The sequence below is a fragment of the Micromys minutus genome (assembly GCF_963924665.1).
Source record: "Micromys minutus genome assembly, chromosome: 1".
In the NCBI taxonomy this organism is placed as follows: domain Eukaryota; kingdom Metazoa; phylum Chordata; class Mammalia; order Rodentia; family Muridae; genus Micromys; species Micromys minutus.
The window spans coordinates 25,203,572-25,220,605 of record NC_137969.1 but is presented as its reverse complement, the minus strand read 5'-3'; the positions used below and the strand labels follow the sequence as shown (position 1 = coordinate 25,220,605).

At 52.3% G+C, this 17,034-nt stretch overlaps 1 protein-coding gene across 1 annotated transcript in view; it reads right to left on the bottom strand.

Annotated features, from left to right (window-relative positions):
• Nucleotides 1-228: 228 nt before the first annotated feature.
• The window catches only part of SH3TC1 (SH3 domain and tetratricopeptide repeats 1), a 33,082-nt gene continuing 16,276 nt past the window's right edge, over nt 229-17,034 (bottom strand). The window contains exons 10-18 of the mRNA XM_080932909.1: nt 15,105-15,238; nt 13,893-13,934; nt 10,228-11,901; nt 6,727-6,907; nt 5,259-5,409; nt 3,941-4,063; nt 3,608-3,758; nt 2,511-2,707; nt 229-567 (exon numbers count right to left, since the gene is read on the bottom strand). Of these exons, the coding sequence (XP_080789035.1) occupies nt 310-567; nt 2,511-2,707; nt 3,608-3,758; nt 3,941-4,063; nt 5,259-5,409; nt 6,727-6,907; nt 10,228-11,901; nt 13,893-13,934; nt 15,105-15,238 (2,911 nt within the window). The 3' untranslated portion in view covers nt 229-309. The remainder of the gene's footprint in view (nt 568-2,510; nt 2,708-3,607; nt 3,759-3,940; nt 4,064-5,258; nt 5,410-6,726; nt 6,908-10,227; nt 11,902-13,892; nt 13,935-15,104; nt 15,239-17,034) is intronic.

Genomic DNA, 17,034 nt, shown 5'->3' with positions numbered 1-17,034 from the left:
CAACAGCTGCTGGATTCAGTTGTCACTGCAAACAAGGTGGGCCTGGGCTGCAGTGTAGGTTCAGGAAAAGGATGGGTCAGGGGGCTGAAAAGGGGCAGAGTCTGGGCTCCTGGGGGGGAGGGGCGTATCACACACCTAGATGACACCACAGTTGCTGAAAAATATTTACTGTTTGGTCCTTCAGTTTCCCCCCAACCCTCAGCAAAATAATAATAATAATAATAACAATAACAATAATAATAGTAATAATAAGTTGCCCACACCCCAAGAAGAGGAAGAGTCCTCTTGTACATGTCCCTTCTCAGGTTGTCAGGATGGGTGGCTGGGGGCCAGCCAGGGTGCCCGGCCACAGAAGTGATGGGGCACCAGGTTGTTCCTGCGGAGGTTCAGTTCTGAGGCAAAGGTCCTTGCTTTTTGGTAGAAGAAGAGGGACATCTCACGGTCCATGAGGAAGTGGTGGTAGATGGTGGCCAGGCGTGTGTAGATCTTCAGCTGAGCCTTCTTGTGGCCCAGGTCCACGGCTGCCGCCAGCGCCAGCTGGTAATACCCAGCTGCATCAAAGGGGTCCTGTGGGTAGATGTGTCGGACTGAGTAAGCCGACTCACTGGAGTGGGGGGATGCCTGGAGTATACCCCCAAGGACTACACAATCCCAGGGTCACTTCGATATATCTACCCATAATGGGCAGGGCTGGGGATGGAAATACCTTGAGTGACCCCTGAGGGCTACATGATCCCAGGATCCCTCTCAAGCACCCCAACCATGATGGCTGAACAACAGGGCCACACCAGGACACTACGGGGACATCCCTTCTTGATTGGTCACAGACACAGCTTAGCCTCTTTTCCCAACATGGCTGGAGCCTCCTGGTCTTTGTGTTTGGATACCTTTTGTTGTTGTTGTTGGGTTTTGTTCTTTTGTTGGTTTTTGGACACAGGGTTTCTCTGTGTAGCCCTGGCTGTTCTGGAACTCTTTAGACTAGGCTGTCCCTGAACTCAGAGGTCTGCCTGATTTTGTCTCCTGGGTGCTAGCATTAAAGGCGTGCACCACCACCACCCAGCTGGACATCGTTGTTTTCATACCCATCACCAAGAGTATGCCAGCTTGGGTGCTGGCTCAGAGCAGCTCCAAGCCCAACCCAAGTGTGATCCTGAGACCCAGGTGACCTGGAACAGCATTGTGGCTACCCCTCAGGTCCTTCCTGTGTACACATATGAGTCCCTTTCTTTCCTGAATCTCCCTTCTTCCTCCCAGAACCCAGAGCCTAAGGCCTTGACCTGTCATGGCCTCTGCTTTTTCTCTCCTGAGCTCTCTGCTGTCTATAAGTAAACTCTACTCATCCTAGGAGTATATGATGCCTTCCCAGGAGGAGGTGGGTCTCCTGGAACTGTGGGGCCTCCCTAGCTCTGGGGACATCCTGGCCCCCTGTTGTTTAGTGATTGTACAAGTGGTCCCCATCATTGGGACCTAAGATGAGGTGTGGCACCTCCTCCCCCAGCCACTCCCAGGTCAAGTGCATCTTTGCCTCAAACTCAGTATCCCAGTAGGATGCAAATGGCCCTTGGACACACCCCACAGCAGTCTCCCACCTTAGCTTCTAGAGAGGTCTTTTCCCACAAGAGTGACTGAAGGGCTTCTTATGACCCCACCCAGCCTGGTCCACATCCGGGACAGCTCTCTCAGCTGGCAACAAAGTCTAAGATTTAACAATGTCTTCTCTGTACCAGCCCCAAGGAGGTAGGACTCAAGAACAAAATTCCCACATACAGCAGATGGTGGGTACTCTTCACCCTGGGTTCAAGGCCATCTCTCCCTGGCTAACTCTGTGACGTGAGGAAGCATGGGAGGTACCCGGAACCTTGAGGGGTAGAAGTTCTGGAGAAGAAGGTCCTCAGCTACATGGACACCACAGCCAGAGTGTGTGCTTCTGTATGTACCGTGTGGCTGCTTGGACTCACTCATGTGCCTGAGCTGGGACCATCAAGGATTCAGAGAGGCAGCCTGGGATCAGCATACCCCTTCCTGAACCTCAGTTTTCTTCCCTGTGAGGCAGGGTGGTAATATTTTCATCCATCCTTCCTAGGTGACCAGGAAAGGCAATGCCACGGAACTCCAGTAAGGAATTGTGGAAAGGCTGACATCCTGGCTGGGTGTCCTGAAAGAAGCACCATGGCATGGGCTGGATCGTGCAATGTGAGTGGTCAATGTCCACACATGTTCGTGTCCCTTTATGTTCTTTTGGGAGAATCACCACATTCGGGAAGCTCCCTAATGACTTCCCCACTGCTGGTATATGGTACCCTGTGCCCTCTGTTTGTTACATGAGAGGACCAAGTATGACCAGCACGAGAGGGTAGACCTGTCTGCTGACCTCTCTGGCTTCTCACAGCCAGGCCTCACTCCAAGAGAACATGAGGCCATTGCTGGGAAGCTATGGCTACATTGGGATCCCACACTCAGGCAGAGCAATGACTCTAACCCAGACTGAGCCCCCCACCCTTTTTGCCCACCTTCAGTTCATAGAAGATGATGTCACCCAGCACCAGGTAGACCTTCACATAGTACAGGGTCTCCTCATCGAATTCCAGGGGTGAGCTGCAGAGCGACAGAGCCTTGAGGAAGAAGTGCTCAGCCAGTTCCCCGTGGCCCAGCCGGTGGTGCAGGGTGGCTAGCCTGTGGTAGGCCACTCTCTCATTCAGGCGGTCACCTAGGGGTGCAGGTGAAGGGGCAGCTGTGAGGACACCACCCAGCAGGGCATGAGCCAATGAGAAGCAAGCATGCAAATACAGCACCAAGCCAAGCAGCTGTGGACATTCACAGCCTTAGCCCAGGCAACTCTAGCCAGTCCTCTTCTGACCCGGACATACTTTCTCATCTACAAAATATCTTCCTTCTACTTCCAGATCAGGCAAAGCTTCAGGCTCATAATGCCCCCACTTCATGTCTGCACGGGGCTGCCTGGCAATGCCTTCACTTTAGCCCATGACCTATGCATTCCCAGGCACAGGGGTTCACACAGGGACTGACTGTGGCTGCTGCCTTGTAGGCTCAGCACAGTCTATCACCTTAGGGAGCCATGCTCACCAGAACTCTAGGCTTTCCCCTGCAAACAGGCAACTTGCAGGGGTGGGCTCAAGTGCCAATTTAAGGAGCCTATACTCAGCGCTTTGAATCCAGTTGCACATCTCCTGCAGGCCTGAGGTCCCAGCCAGCCCACTCAGGGCTCTCTCCCAGGAGGAACAGGAACAGAGACACTCCCAGTCAGTGGTTCAGTGCTGGACAGCAGGTATCTCAGCATAAGTAACAGGCCACATTCAGTGGGTGAGGCCAGAAGAGGCAAGAAAGGGAGGTGGGAGAAGACAGTATATACAAGTCCATTGGTGTGGCAAGCTGGCCTGCATGTGGTCCAGCAAGAGAAAGAAGCAGAGAAGGCCCATGAGCTTTGCTGTCTCTCCTCAAGTCCCTGCCTTCCCTGTGCTCAGAGCTGCTGGGGGCCTCAGTCAGCCTCCACAGGAGGTGGAAGAAGCCAAGCAATGTCTGCTCCACAGACCTGGGACTGGAGGCCTAGTAGGATGCGGCGCAGAGCAGGGCAGGTCTGAGGACTTACCTAGGGTGATGCTGAGTGCTAGAGCCTCATGGGCAAACTCTAGGCCTTCCTGGGGTGCCTCCAGTGCAGACAGAAGAGCCACTAGCTTGTTACACAGGCGCAGCTCCACTTCTTGGTTTCCTACAGTCACAGCCAGGGGCAGTGCCCGGTCCTGTCCATACATTGAGGTTAGGCTTTTTGCAGTCCCTACCATGCAAGACACCTCCTGAGCTAATATATGTGCAAGGAACTGTCATCTCCCTTTGTATGGTCTTTCCATGGGACAGGGGTTAGTTCTGTCCCGACACCCCAGGCTAGGAGCTGGGGTTACTCCCACATATAGTGGCCACTCACCCGGTAGAAGGACACAGCTTTCTCCCGCTCCCAGGTCCCATTGAAGAAAATGTCCCCAGCTGCCTCAAACAGTTCCAGCCCCAGCTTGGGGTCCCCAGTATACAGGGCTGCATTCTGTGCCACCTGCAAGAACCAGAAGTTCTCTGGTGACTGTACCTCCCAGAGAGGCTATGTCTCTAAGAAGTGTGGTCTCACACTTGGAGACACCAACTTCTCTTCTGTTCCTGTGAGTTTGTGGTTCCAAGGAGAGGAGCTTTCAGGACCAGAGAGCTAGGAAGTGTCAGTCCATCTGCTTTCCTGGAGCTGAGTAGGTGTGGGCTGCCTGGGTAAGCAGGGAAGAACCTGGGCCTGGCTTCCGACCTGCCTGCTATATTCTAATCACGGCTGGCTGCACCATACCCTATTCCGTCCTGTCCCATCCATACCCACTTTTCTTCCATTAGTACCAAAGACAGGGCCCGAGGCTGTGGCTTCTCTGCTGTGTCCAGGGATCCCTGCCTGGTATATGGTAGGTGCCCAACAACATCTGTTCAGTAATGAGATAATAAAATAAATACAACCACACTCCAGGTTCTAGGCTGGACCTTGATGTTCTCTTCCAGCAGGTGGCGCTAGCTCCCCACCCTGACTCAAAGCTGCTTGATTTCAGACTCAACTGGCCTTCCCCATGCTCTTTGAGCCCTGGGCTCCTGGACCCTAGATCCTCAGTCCACCATTCCTGTGCTCCTCATCTGTCTAGATCTCACCGTGTTTGGGAAGCATCACCGCTCCTGCGGTAGATAAACATGTTTGGAAGTAAACATACCACGTTTCTTCTGTGTGCACACTGAATAGACACAGCATTCCCACATACACTGAGCGCTTGCTATGTACTAACAAGAGGTGGGTACTATGCGGGGTCCACCTTCTGCCCAGGGAGCTCAGATGGTTATCAGAGAGGCTGGGCGTGGAGGGAAATTGAGGGAGCCAGAGTGGGAAGATACTCAACAGCGGTACTTGGCAGTGATGGATGGGCGAGAACAAGTGGGTGGATAGATGGGTGGACTGGGGGGGGTGCACAGGTGGGTGGGTGGACAAATGAACGTGTGAGTGAACAGGGAGATGTAGTAAATGGATGGGTGGGTAGGCGGCTGAAAGGATGGATGGATGGGTAGATGGATGGCTAGGCGAGAGGGCAGATAAATGGGTGAGTGGGTAGTTGGGTAGGTAGGGTAAGTGAGGAGGATGGGCAGGTGGGCACAGACAGGGCAGTGGGTAGGTAGATAGGTGGGCTGAGTGGTGGTGGGGAGCCAGTGCACCCTGCCAGCTCTGAACGCACCTGGATGTACAGGTCCACCAGTTCATTCTGGCGCAGGATGTAGTAGATCTTCCCGGCCTGCAGCCAGGCACGCGCCTCCTTCTCCTTCTGCTGCAGGTCGATGAAGATTCCCAGGCTCCGTTTAGTGTAATCTAGAGCCGACTTGTAGGCCCTGGGGTCAGACACAGACATCAGAGGAGGATCTGCCTACAGAATGGTCTGGAAGGTCAGGACCTGAAGGAATCCTCTGTGGACATCATCATGTACTGCCCCAGGCACCCCGTCACAGCATGGAAAGACAAAGACAGTTCTTCAGAGGGAAGACAGGCAGCTACGTGTAAGGAGCCCTCCGCGTGCTATCAAACCCTAGCATGCTGAATCCAGACAGTAATGGCTAGTTGTATGTCAACTTGACATACGCTAGAGTCATTTGGGAAAGGGGGATCTCATTTGAGAAAATGTCTCCACCAGACTGGCCTGGGGGCAAGCCCACAGTGTGTTTTCTTAGTTGACATTAGGGCCAGCTTACTGTAAGCAGAGATACGTCTAGTCTAGTGGTCCTGGGCACAATAAGAAAGCAGGCTGAGCAAGCCGGTAAGCAGCATTCCTCCATGGCCTCCACATCAGCCCCTGCTTCCAGCTTCCTGCTGTGCTTTGAGTTCCCACCCTTACTTTTCTCAGTGATGACCCATGATGTGAAAATGGAGATGAAAACAAACCCTCTCTTCCCTCAAGTTATTTCTGGTCATGGTGTAGAAACCCTAACTAATACACAGTCCGGGAGACGAGGCTCTGGCATATGGCTGAATTCAGAGTGTAAGCTAGGACTTCTGAAACTTGTATATACTTGCAGTGTTACCATGGACTTCTCTCAGCAGCGGCTGTCCCTGAGGCCTGGGTAGGGCTGAGCACCTTCAACACATTTCCAAGAGAGATGGACAGCAGCCCAGGGACATATCCAAGAAGCCTGACTCCAAGCCACTGTTCCTGCTGTGAGTTCTGTGCTAGGACAGGGGTCTCTCCTGTTTCCTAACAGGATCTTCCCTGCTCCCGGAGGGGTGTCATGTTGAGGATTTTGCCAACTGGCAGGCTAGCCAGAGCTTCAATGAGGGTCACACCTCAAACATGACCCTGAGACCCGGCTCCGGGGTAGTTGGCTTTGTCCTCTGTGGTGAGAAGCCTGAGAACACGTGGCCACCATCAGGCAGGTAAAGGACACCCAACTGGCTGATAACTAAAGACAGGGGCAGGTAGGAGGTCATCTCACAACAGCAACCATGGCATGGGTAGTTTGAAATGGCCACAGTGATGACCACTGTTTAACCAAAAAAACATGGCTCCCACATCAGAGCAGGGGCCATGCTGGGACTCCTATGTCATGAACAGTGAATGCAATGACCCTAAGCCCTGGAGAATTGGGGCTTGGCTGGTTCCTGAGAGAGGGGCTCCCAAGGGTTTCTGTGTCCTCTCCCTACGCTGCTGCCCTTACCGCTCAGTGCCCAGTGACAGGTAAAGCTGGCTGATGGCCTCCAGGAGCTGCCCCTCCAGCACCTTGTCAGCGGTCTTGCGTGCCAGTGCCAGCTGGAACTCATGGTAGATGACACATCGAACCTCGTTGGGCATGACCTTGCTGTAGAAGTGGCACAGTTTTTGCACAGCCTGTAACTGACCTGGGTGGGGACAGAGGGAGGATGTGTCACCCTCCTGATTTCAATCACCTTGGAGGCACCCCAATGCCTCCATGTAGAAGGGTTGAAGGCCCCACTGTATGACTCCCTCTTCTTCACTTCCACGTGGGGTCCTCAACAAAAGGACATCCCAAGCGCAGAGCCAGGCTCTGTGGTCTGTAGAGTAGCACAACCTGAGATTACCATCGACGGACAAACCAAGGAAGCTTATAGATAGTGATGATCAGTGGGACCAGGGGAGGGTCCTGCCCAGGCTTTTGCCCTGTCTACACTTTTTGTTTCTGTCTTAACATGCTTTCCTTATCTCCACCCCGGTCTTGATGGCCAAGGAAATGGCAGCTCAATATAGTTGGGCACACAGACAGTCCATAGCCAGCATCTTTCCTGGCGCCTGCCACATAGGACAACGGATTCAGCCTACTTCAGGCTGTGCTCCACCCATAAGCCTGTGCCCCAACCAGGAGGCAAGCCTCCAAACCATGGCTCACTGAACTATCCCAAAAGCCAGAGGGCTGGGAGCCAGGAGGCATCCCCAAATGTGATGACAATTTGGAAATCAACACAAAGGTAGAAGGCTTAGCCATGCCATAAGATCTCGAGGGTTCAGGTCTTCTCAAGGGCCCATAGGGAAGTCTCTAAAGACACACCCCAGGCCACTGAGCAAGTCTCAGGGAATGCAAAATGATGGAAGTCATAGGGAACGAGTTCTTTGGCTACAAGGCAGCAAAACAGAACTACGGAATGAGTTCAGGGCCAGGTAGTACAACTAGCAAGGTCTTATCTCAAAGACTGGGAATACAGAAAAGGTTACAGAGCCATTTATGTCTGGCACGTGTACTGCCCTAGGATGGTTTGTTTACTCCTGCTAACCAAACAGATGGATAAACAGAAATCAGGAACAGTAGAAAATTTGCTAAGTTCACAGGTATATGAAAGTTAAGCTGCCCATTTCTGAATAGCCAGAGGCTAAAGGAAGACACACAGAGGAAACAGAGCATAGACGTTTAAGGGTTAACCAGGTTAGAGACATGACTCAAAGGCCAAGAGCACTGGCTTCTCTTGCAGAAGACCTGGGTTTGATTCCTAGCACCCACATGGCAGCTCACAACCGCTTGTAACCCCAGGCCTAGGGCACCTGAAGTGGGGACCTGACACCTAGGCTGGCACCAGGCACACATGTGGTACACAAGTCTACACTAAGGCAAAACACTCGCATACACAAGATGATGGTAATAGAAATTTAAGGGATGCTGAAGAGCAGGACTGAGGAGGAAACTGATACCTTTTGATGAACATGGGAGGGAGGAGGAGAGAGGGAGGAAAGGAGGTGAGACAGGAGAAATGGGAGAGTAGTGTTGGGGGAGGTAGGTAGGAGATGGGAGGAGGGGAAGGGAGGAAGAAAACCCCCAGACCTCAACTTCTGTCTTACTGAACTACAAAGGATCAACTGTGATGCTGATGAGAGGCAATAAAATGGCTGAAGAGGAAACCCACAAAGGTCAGGTCTGGGGCTTTGAAAACACTTACAGAACTATAAACCTTCCACCAGCCTGACCAGGAGAAAGAGGCTGTGAACTTCTAAAACCAGAAGAGAGGGGGTGTGTTGCTGGAAGTCCCATGGAAATGACCATGAACGATTGATTGCCCATCAACACATCAGAACACTTTCCAGAATCACACACTGCACCAAACTCACTGGTGAGCTGGCCTGTGGCCCTGGGGTCATCCCTCAGTCTCCCCAGTGGAGGGGAGACACGTATAGCTAGGTCCTTGGCTGATTCTGTCTGAAGCTTTGCATCCGGGGAGGGATGGGCTGGCAGCTATGTGGTCAGGTTGCTGAGGCTGTAAAAGTCCGGTCCTCGGAGTCAGGATGTAACCTGAGGCTTCCTGGGTTCCTTTCATGCCAGAGTCTATCCTGCCAAGACCGTTCCTGCTGGACCCAGCACACAGTCCTTGAGGGATTTCCACCCTGGCTCCGTCCACATCATGAAACCTCAAGTGTGTGTTAGGTTCTCTGCTGGAGACCAGACTCCAACCAGACCCACCTCTTCTCCATCTCCACAGCCACAGTGAGCGGGTGCCCTATAGACTTGATGGGTCTCCAGTCCTCTTGGGAAAAGGGGTAAACCAGAGGCTAGGGTTCCTAATGATGACTCCTATGAACAGGCCATGTGAGGTGGTCAGGGATGCAGAAGTCAGAACTAGAGATCAACCTCAGAGTTTTGCGTTAGCTCAGTGGGACCCCAAATCTCAGTGTTACTAGGATGACTCCATCTCAGTATGGGGCAGTTAGGAGGGGTTGTGAAGTCCTTAGAACAGTGGTTCTCAACCTTCCTAATGATGTGACCTTTTAAAAGACTTCTCCATGTCTTGGTGACCCCCCCACCACCACAAAATTATTTTTGTTGCTATTTCCGAACTGTATTTTGCTACTGTTGTGAATTGTAACATAAATATCTGTTTTGTGATGGTCTTAGGCGACACCTGTGAAAGGGTCATTCCACCCCTCCCCAAGGGGGTCTGTTGGGATTCTGTAAACCCCACCCCTCAATTACCTGGCGGTAGCCAGGTATGTTCCACCCCAGTGACCTGACACTATAAAAGGGGCTGCTTGCCCCCTCCTCTCTCTCTTGCCTCCTGGCTCTCTTGCTCTCCCACCCTTACCCTTCCTCTTCCCTTTCCCTTCCCCTTCTCCTTCCACATGCTTATGGCCGGCCTCTTCTCTATTCCTCTACTCCTCTATACCTCCCTCTCTGCCTCTACCACCCTCTTAACTCTCCCATGACCTGAATAAACTCTATTCTGAACTATACCGTTCTGCGGCTGGTCCCTCAGGGAAGGGATTCCCAACATGGGCCCCTCAGAGGCATTTCCCTTGCCCCCAGGCCTTGCCACACCTCCATGGGCCATATGCCCCCCCCCCCCCACTCTCTTCATCCTTCCCCTAACATTGGTGCTAAAACCCAGGACATCATCTTTTCACAACATTGGTGCCCTGTGACTTTTCCTTTCAGTGACTTTTCCTTTCATTGGTGCCCCGTCATCTTTTCCTTTCAGGGTCGAGATCCACAGGTTGAGAACCACTGTCCTACAGCTAGGTACCCTCAGCACATCCTCCACCTCATATCTAGCCCAGCACAGGAAGAGGTGGAAAAAGGTTTCCACTACTCAGTGGGCAGTCTCTGCCCTCTGCCTCCCAGCCAGGGTGTTCTGGGAAGGGAATGATATGCTTTCTCAGAAGCCGGCATGACACATGCAGACCCCAGGAGGAGGAGTGGAGGGGGAACAAGCTCAGTACTTACTCTCCAGATGGTCTGTCTCCACAGCCACCAGAAAGGCCCACTCGTAGTAGCACTTGGCCTGCTGGGAGAGGGCCCGGCGGGTGCACAGTTGGCCCAACCACAGGAGCACCTGGGTGAAGTCCCGGCCACACACACCACTGGGCAGCTGGGAGAAGAGCCCCACAGCCTCACGCAGGTAGTGCTGGGCCAAGCTGCGTGCACCAGCTTGCAGGCACAAGGCCCCAAAGTTAGCCAGGACCACTGCCTGGCTCTGCAGGTGGCCCTGGCTGTAGGCCATGTGCAGAGCCCGGAAGTAGCCTTCAGCAGCCTGCCGGGTCCTGCCCATCCTCTTCAGGCCAATGGCCACCATGTTCATCATAACACATTCCTGGTCCTTGTTGGCCACAGCTGCGTCTGAGATGCACTTGAGGATGTCCATGGCTACTAAGCTTCTCCCACAAAGCATGTGCAGCCAGGCGAGCGCCACCAAGCGGTCCACGACAGGGTGGACCCCGACTGCAGTGTCAGCTTCTGCAGCCTGAGACATGAAAGCAATGGCCTGGCTGTACTGCTGGTGGTGACTGTACAGGTGAGCCAGGCTGGCATAGAGCGGCCCTCGCAGTGTCTGTCCCATGCCCGGAGCCAGAGAGGCCAATGCCTGTCTGAGGTAGAAAGCAATCTGGGAGGGAAGGCTATGACCTGTCCTCCTTTGGCTGTTTGGCCCAGGAGCATTCTGAAGTACCAGATCCACACTCCTCAAAGAGCCAGCCAGAGAGCACCTAGTCCACAGTGAGGACACCCTGAGGCAGCTCAACGCCAGGTGGGGCAGGCACTTTCGGCCATAGATGTCTGCCAGAAGCAGGTAACAGTCTTCAGACCATGAGGCCTGCGGGGTCCCCACATCCCTGTTGAGGCGAAGCAGTCTCTCCAAATACGGCAGTGCCTCCTCGGGCTGTTTAAGGTGGGTGTAGTGCCTGGCCAGCAGAAAGCAGGCCCGGGCTTCGGCCTGTGGGCTGAGGCCACAGATGACCCTGCGCAGTGCATACTTCAGGAGCTCCGCATCTGTGCTGCAGGCATGGCCGGGTGTTCCCAGGAGCAGCGCTGCAGCTTTGGGTGCTACCTGCACACACTTCTCCCCGTTCTTCTGCTTCAGATACACAGTAGCCAGGCTGGTATACACTGCAGCTACCAGGGAGAGGTCCCCAAAACTCCCCTCCAGAGCCCCCAGTGCCTCTTCAAAGTACACCCGGGCCTGGGATAGTTTGAGCTTTCGGGCACACAGCCGCCCCAGCAGGAGGCAGAGCCTGGCCAGGGCCATGCCCAAATCGACTTTCTTGGCAACTCCTCGGGCCTGTGCCAAGCGTTCGGCCAATTCCTCTTCATCATCAAAGCCACAGAGTACAGTGTTCAGCCAGGGAAGTGAGATATCGTATAGACTCCCGAACTGGGCGGCATAACCAGGGGCATTCAGGACCTGCAGCAGTGAGTCCAAAGGCTCGGGGTCTGTCCAGTCATCCTCAGGATCCAGGCAGAAGGGAGGCTCCTCAAGGCCTGGTGAACTCACTCTGTTGGACACTGCTCTAAGGCTCCAGGATACTTCGGGGTGGTCAGGGCAGGCCTTGCACTTTTCCAAGATGTTCTTTACCATGTGCAAACTCTCATGTGGTTCTGGGTTCAGGAGAGGCGGGGACATTTCTAGAAGTCACAGAAGAAAAGGTTGGATCAGCTGTGGACCTGAGTCCCAACTTGATCTGTGTCGTGTCCCCCACCACTGTCCCCCACCCACTGTTCCACTAGCTGCATGTTCCTGCTCCCCCACTTTCTGGATGATACTTTCTGATTCCACAACACTAGAATCTGAATCAGTCAGTCCTGATTTCTCTTGTCAACCTTCCTGCCCAGAGTTTCCAGAGACCCCGAATGTTGGAGCAACGGGATGGCTTGCTGACAGTTTCTCTTTAGAAAGAACTGAAAGCCACTTAACCATCTGGCTCACAGTGACAGTCCGTGTGACTCCACAGGCCCCTCAGACTCTAGAAACCAGGAAATTACCAACAGCTGGTTGGCACAACTAGTCAGCATGGGCTCAAAGGCTGCCACATAAAACAAAGTTAAGCATCATGTTTATCTGCATGACCTGTGTGCCTGGTGTCTGTGGAGGCCAGACATATGGGGAGCATAGCTCAGTGACAGAAAAGGTACCTAGTGTGCACTCAGCAACACACACACACACACACAGAGAGAGAGAGAGAGAGAGAGAGAGAGAGAAACAAAATGAAGGCAGAAGGCAGACAGATAATGACAGGGATGTTTGTTGTAGTCATTGGCCTCAGCCATATCATGGGAAAGTTGTAGTAGTTTCCTTGGGGAGTGATCTCAGGGGCGGTTTATAGATTGGCCATTGAGCACCAACTATCACTACATGCTAATGGGACCTTGGCCTCAGACAGATGCAGACGCAAAGCCAAACTCCTTCATGAGGGCAGAGTAAGCAGACATGTATTTCCCATGGGACAACACAGGCCTAACTGAGAAGGGCTCTGAATAATCATTCTTTGGGATCAAACAGCCTCTTTGTCTGAAGTGTGAGTGTTAAAATTTGCTCTTCCAGAGGATATAAGCTTGATTCCTTGAACTCTTAGTATCTCACACCCAGTTCCACTGCAGATCCAATGCCCTCTTCAGGCCTCCATAGACAGTGGGCAGATATACATATAGAATAAAAATAAATAAATAAAAATGCTTCAGACAATCTGAAGCCAGATGTAGGGTCACACACTTATGGTCCCAGCACATGAGAAGCATAAGGTAAATCAAATGTTCAGGACCCTCCCTCACTACCTGGCATGTTTGAGGCCATCCAGGGTCTAATTTTTTAAAAAAAATCTATCTTTACTATTTATTATTCTGTAAAGCCTTACAACAGACCTGAGCCTATTAGACTGGTCCAGAAATCCCCAGCCACAAAGGCCTTCCTGACTGGACAGATGGAGGAACCCTGGGGCCTCTGTCAGGACCTGGGCAGAGGATGGGCCACCCAGGAGAAAGCCATTCCATCCTCATCTTCCTCTGTTCATTACACCCAGATCAGGAGGCTGGGACCCTTCCCAGCCATGCCAGCCTCCTCCTGGCCCTCTTTCTTGAATCCCGGTTAAACTTAAATGGGTGTATTCCCAGGGATTATCCCAGTCCTCTCAGGGGCTTACATTTTCAGATCCCCTGTTTAGACCCTCTGGGGAAGGAGACAGCTGCAGAGGAAGATGGAAAGGGTATTCTGGAATGGAGCCTAAGCGGGAGGGACCTCAAAGATTAAGTTAGGGTAAGGGGCTCTCTCTCCAAGTCCTAAATCCAGCTGCTACACTCCCCTAGTAGTGTAGTCAGGCCTAGTGTGGGAAATCTGGATAGTTACATCTGTCTTAAAAAGGAGCACACAGCAGCGTGCAGGGGAAGGGACTCTGCCTTCTTGGGAGGTCCTGTTAAGGAGGGGGTCTAGGTTCCCAAACCTTTCAACAGTTGCAATAGAGCAGCTCCAGGCCACTCATCCTTTATACCCTGCAGAGGTGTGGCATTCAATTGCCAGTAACCGTGGCTTCCAATGCTCCTGCCTCTGTCTTGTGTTCACATAGTGAACCTCAGTTCATACCCGGGACTCGAGAAGAGGACCTGAGCCGCAGGGCCACACCTACCTTGTTGTTCCAGCTGTTCAGCCTCAGCTTCTTCTAAGCAGTCTAGGAAAGGGAAAAGGGAAATGGTCACTTCTACTTGTTACCCGTCTCTTGCCTCATGTGGCCAGGTGACTGCAAGCTCTGTTAGTCACTAGCACCTACGATGACCAGGGCAGAGAACCCATGTTCTCAGATGTCTCCAGGCAAGGATGGAGCACATGTCTACCTCTGGTGCCCCCCACACTCCTACTGAGGATGCCCGTGACCCTTGTCAGCTTCATGGCAAGCAGAGGCACAGAACAAAGTGGGTTTGAGTTACTTTTGTGGGTTGCTCTTCAGCCAGGGTGCCTCTTGAACCTCATTCCCACTTACTTGGGTGAGTACTAACTGCCTGCTGGGTTGCCATAGCAACCGAATGAGGAAAGGAGCCTAAGCAGACATGTAAAGAACAGGAAGTTACCAACAGTAGACAAAGTTTTGAGGTGTGCTGTCAGGAGATGAATTGCACCACCGCCTTTGGAAGTTCTTGGTCCTGGAATTCTAGAGGCCAACCAACAGCCATGGAGCTGGTTCTGTCTGGGGTTGGGAGAAGTGAATCTGACCAGCACAGGCAGAAGGACCAGCCTCAGTTCTGGTAAGGGTGCTATCAGTTCACAATAGGGCTGCAGGTCTTTCTATCCACAGAAGCTGAGAGCCCAGTGTATCTACATCTGGTGCTTGGTGACAGGAGATAGGCCCATTCCACACCCAGGGCCTCAGAATTACTTTCTCGAGTCACCAATCCCTGATGTCTTTGGATTCTGAGCCTGGTTGTCTGCACCGGATGCTGAGGACACACTTGTGGCTTGCCTTTCCCTGATCCCTGGTGGGGCTTTCACTGCTTCTTTGGGGGGATGGCCTGAGGGAGACTGCATAGTTGGAAAGGGAGGGGAAGAGAGGGTTCCTGGGGAGCTTGGAAAGAAGCATCTAACCAGCATCCAACACTCTTGGGACTAAGGCAGTAGTATATCAAACCAGTGCTGGCAAGGAGGGCAGTCTGACAGTCGCGTGTGGCCTTCACCAGCCCACTGGACTCTACCTAGTTGCAAAGCATTTGGCCCACATCCTTCATCCCAGTTTCTGCTCTTCCAGGAGTCTGCCCAGGGAAGACTCTAGGTTAAAATGACTTTGCCAGCACAATCTTGTCTCTACAGCTCACAGAGAGCCTAGAGGTGCCACACCCCCTATACCTACCCAGGCTGCATGTGGTGCACACATCTGTGCCCGATGTCCTGCTCAGGAGCCGCCGGGCATCCTCGTCTGAGAAGTAGCCCTCACTTCTGAAGAATGATCTTTCTTCCTCACTGAGGAAAATGGCACTTTCCAGGCTAGGAAGATAAAAAAAAAAAAACCCACCTTATTTAGAAGAACTAGTTCTTTCAAAGCCCAGGAGGCCCAGGGTAGGTGGGCAGAATGGAGCTTGGCCAAGTTTAGTATCATTCCAGGACTTTGGAACAGAGCCATAGGCGAGCTGAATCTCCTTCCTGTGTGAGCCAGGTGGTTTGTTCCATTGCATTTCCTTGCTCCCATCTCACAGAGGACACCCCCTACCCTGGGAGCTGTGTTCTTTTTTGAAGGATGGAGACATCCAGATTCAGGGATCACGATCAGCAGCCAATTATCTCAACAGCTGAACTTGTGGTTTCTTCGTTTCTTTTGACTAAATTTCACAGTAAGACCTGGTTCTTCTCTCTTTAGACTGCTGGCCCCACTCTACCTCAATGGAGACACTAAATGTAAACAAAACCTGCTCTTGAGGGGACCTTTGCTGAGTCAGGAAAAGGTCTGTAGATGGGCTGGAGGAACTGCTCAGAAGTTAAGAGTACTCTCGTAGATGATTGAGTCTGTTTCTCAGACACAGACATACATGCGGGCAAAACACTCATACCCATGAAATAAAACAATCTCTATTTTTTTCTTGATATTTAGATTATAAAGGTCCTGGGAAAGTGAGTGCCAGGCAGATTTTCAAACTGTCCCGTGTGAAACTACCATCATTTCCACAGTACCCAACATAAAGATAGGACCCACATGGCTGTGAAGACAGACGGAGGAAACTTGGAAGGGACAGAGGGACAAAGATAAGATGATGGATGAAGGGGGCAATGTTGCCTGTAGGAGTAAGTCAGCAGGGCCACGTGAAACTTTAACAGGTTTCAAAGAAACCACAGCACAGCTTCCGGCCTCTACCCAGTGAGCTGCTGCTTCAGAAACTGGAGAGGAAAAGGCGACTGAAGGCCGTTAGGGTGGAGTAGGTGACACAGTGAGTGTGACATGCACTCTGGAATCATTCATGCTGGCAACGTGAATTTCTTGGTTTTTGACACCTGCCCTGTGGCTAGACTTGAGATTCTGGCTTCAAGAGGCACTTCTCCAATGGGACAAAGGGCCTTAACTTGTATAACCTATCCTCAAAGGCTCTGAGGACAAGCAAAAGGAAGAGAGAGAAAAGAGAAAACAATCAAGGTGTGAAACTGTTCAGCCACCAACAGGTAAGGGATGGGACATGGCTGTGTTCTCCTTCCCTGCTCTGTAAGTCTGAGATCACATCAAGACAGAAGAACAGAGGAACCATGAAGCTGTTCCCAAGCCAGGAGCTCCCAGGTTCAGGGCAGGAGAGATACCAGAAAGTGACAAGGAAGTGGGTACAGTCCCTTGCCATGAAAGATGATGTCAACCCCCGCCTCCCACACGTACATACTCTGGGGAGACCGGGAAGAATGGACCAGACCTGAGTTCTTCCAACCCTGACTTCTGTTAAGTACAGAACTGTTGAAGCCACAAGGATCCCACATCTGCCATAAGGCCCAGCAACAGAAGAAGCATTCCCATAGAGCTGTGCATCTCTGTAAGGAGAGACCTTGAGACACAAGCCACAAGCCATACTATTGCCTCAAAAAAACAGCCGAGTTAGTGAGGTTATCATGATGTGACGCTGCCCAGTACAGAAAGAGAGAGCCTAGAATCCTGTCACTGGAGCTGAGTGGAGAGTCTGTGGAGGTATCCCACAAGACATGTGCACAAACTGTGCCCTCACTCCGCGTGCATACTGACTTTCTGATAGGGTACCAGGAAATGCTACTCTACGTATGATCAGCACACAGGTCCGGCCAGTGTCTGCCTA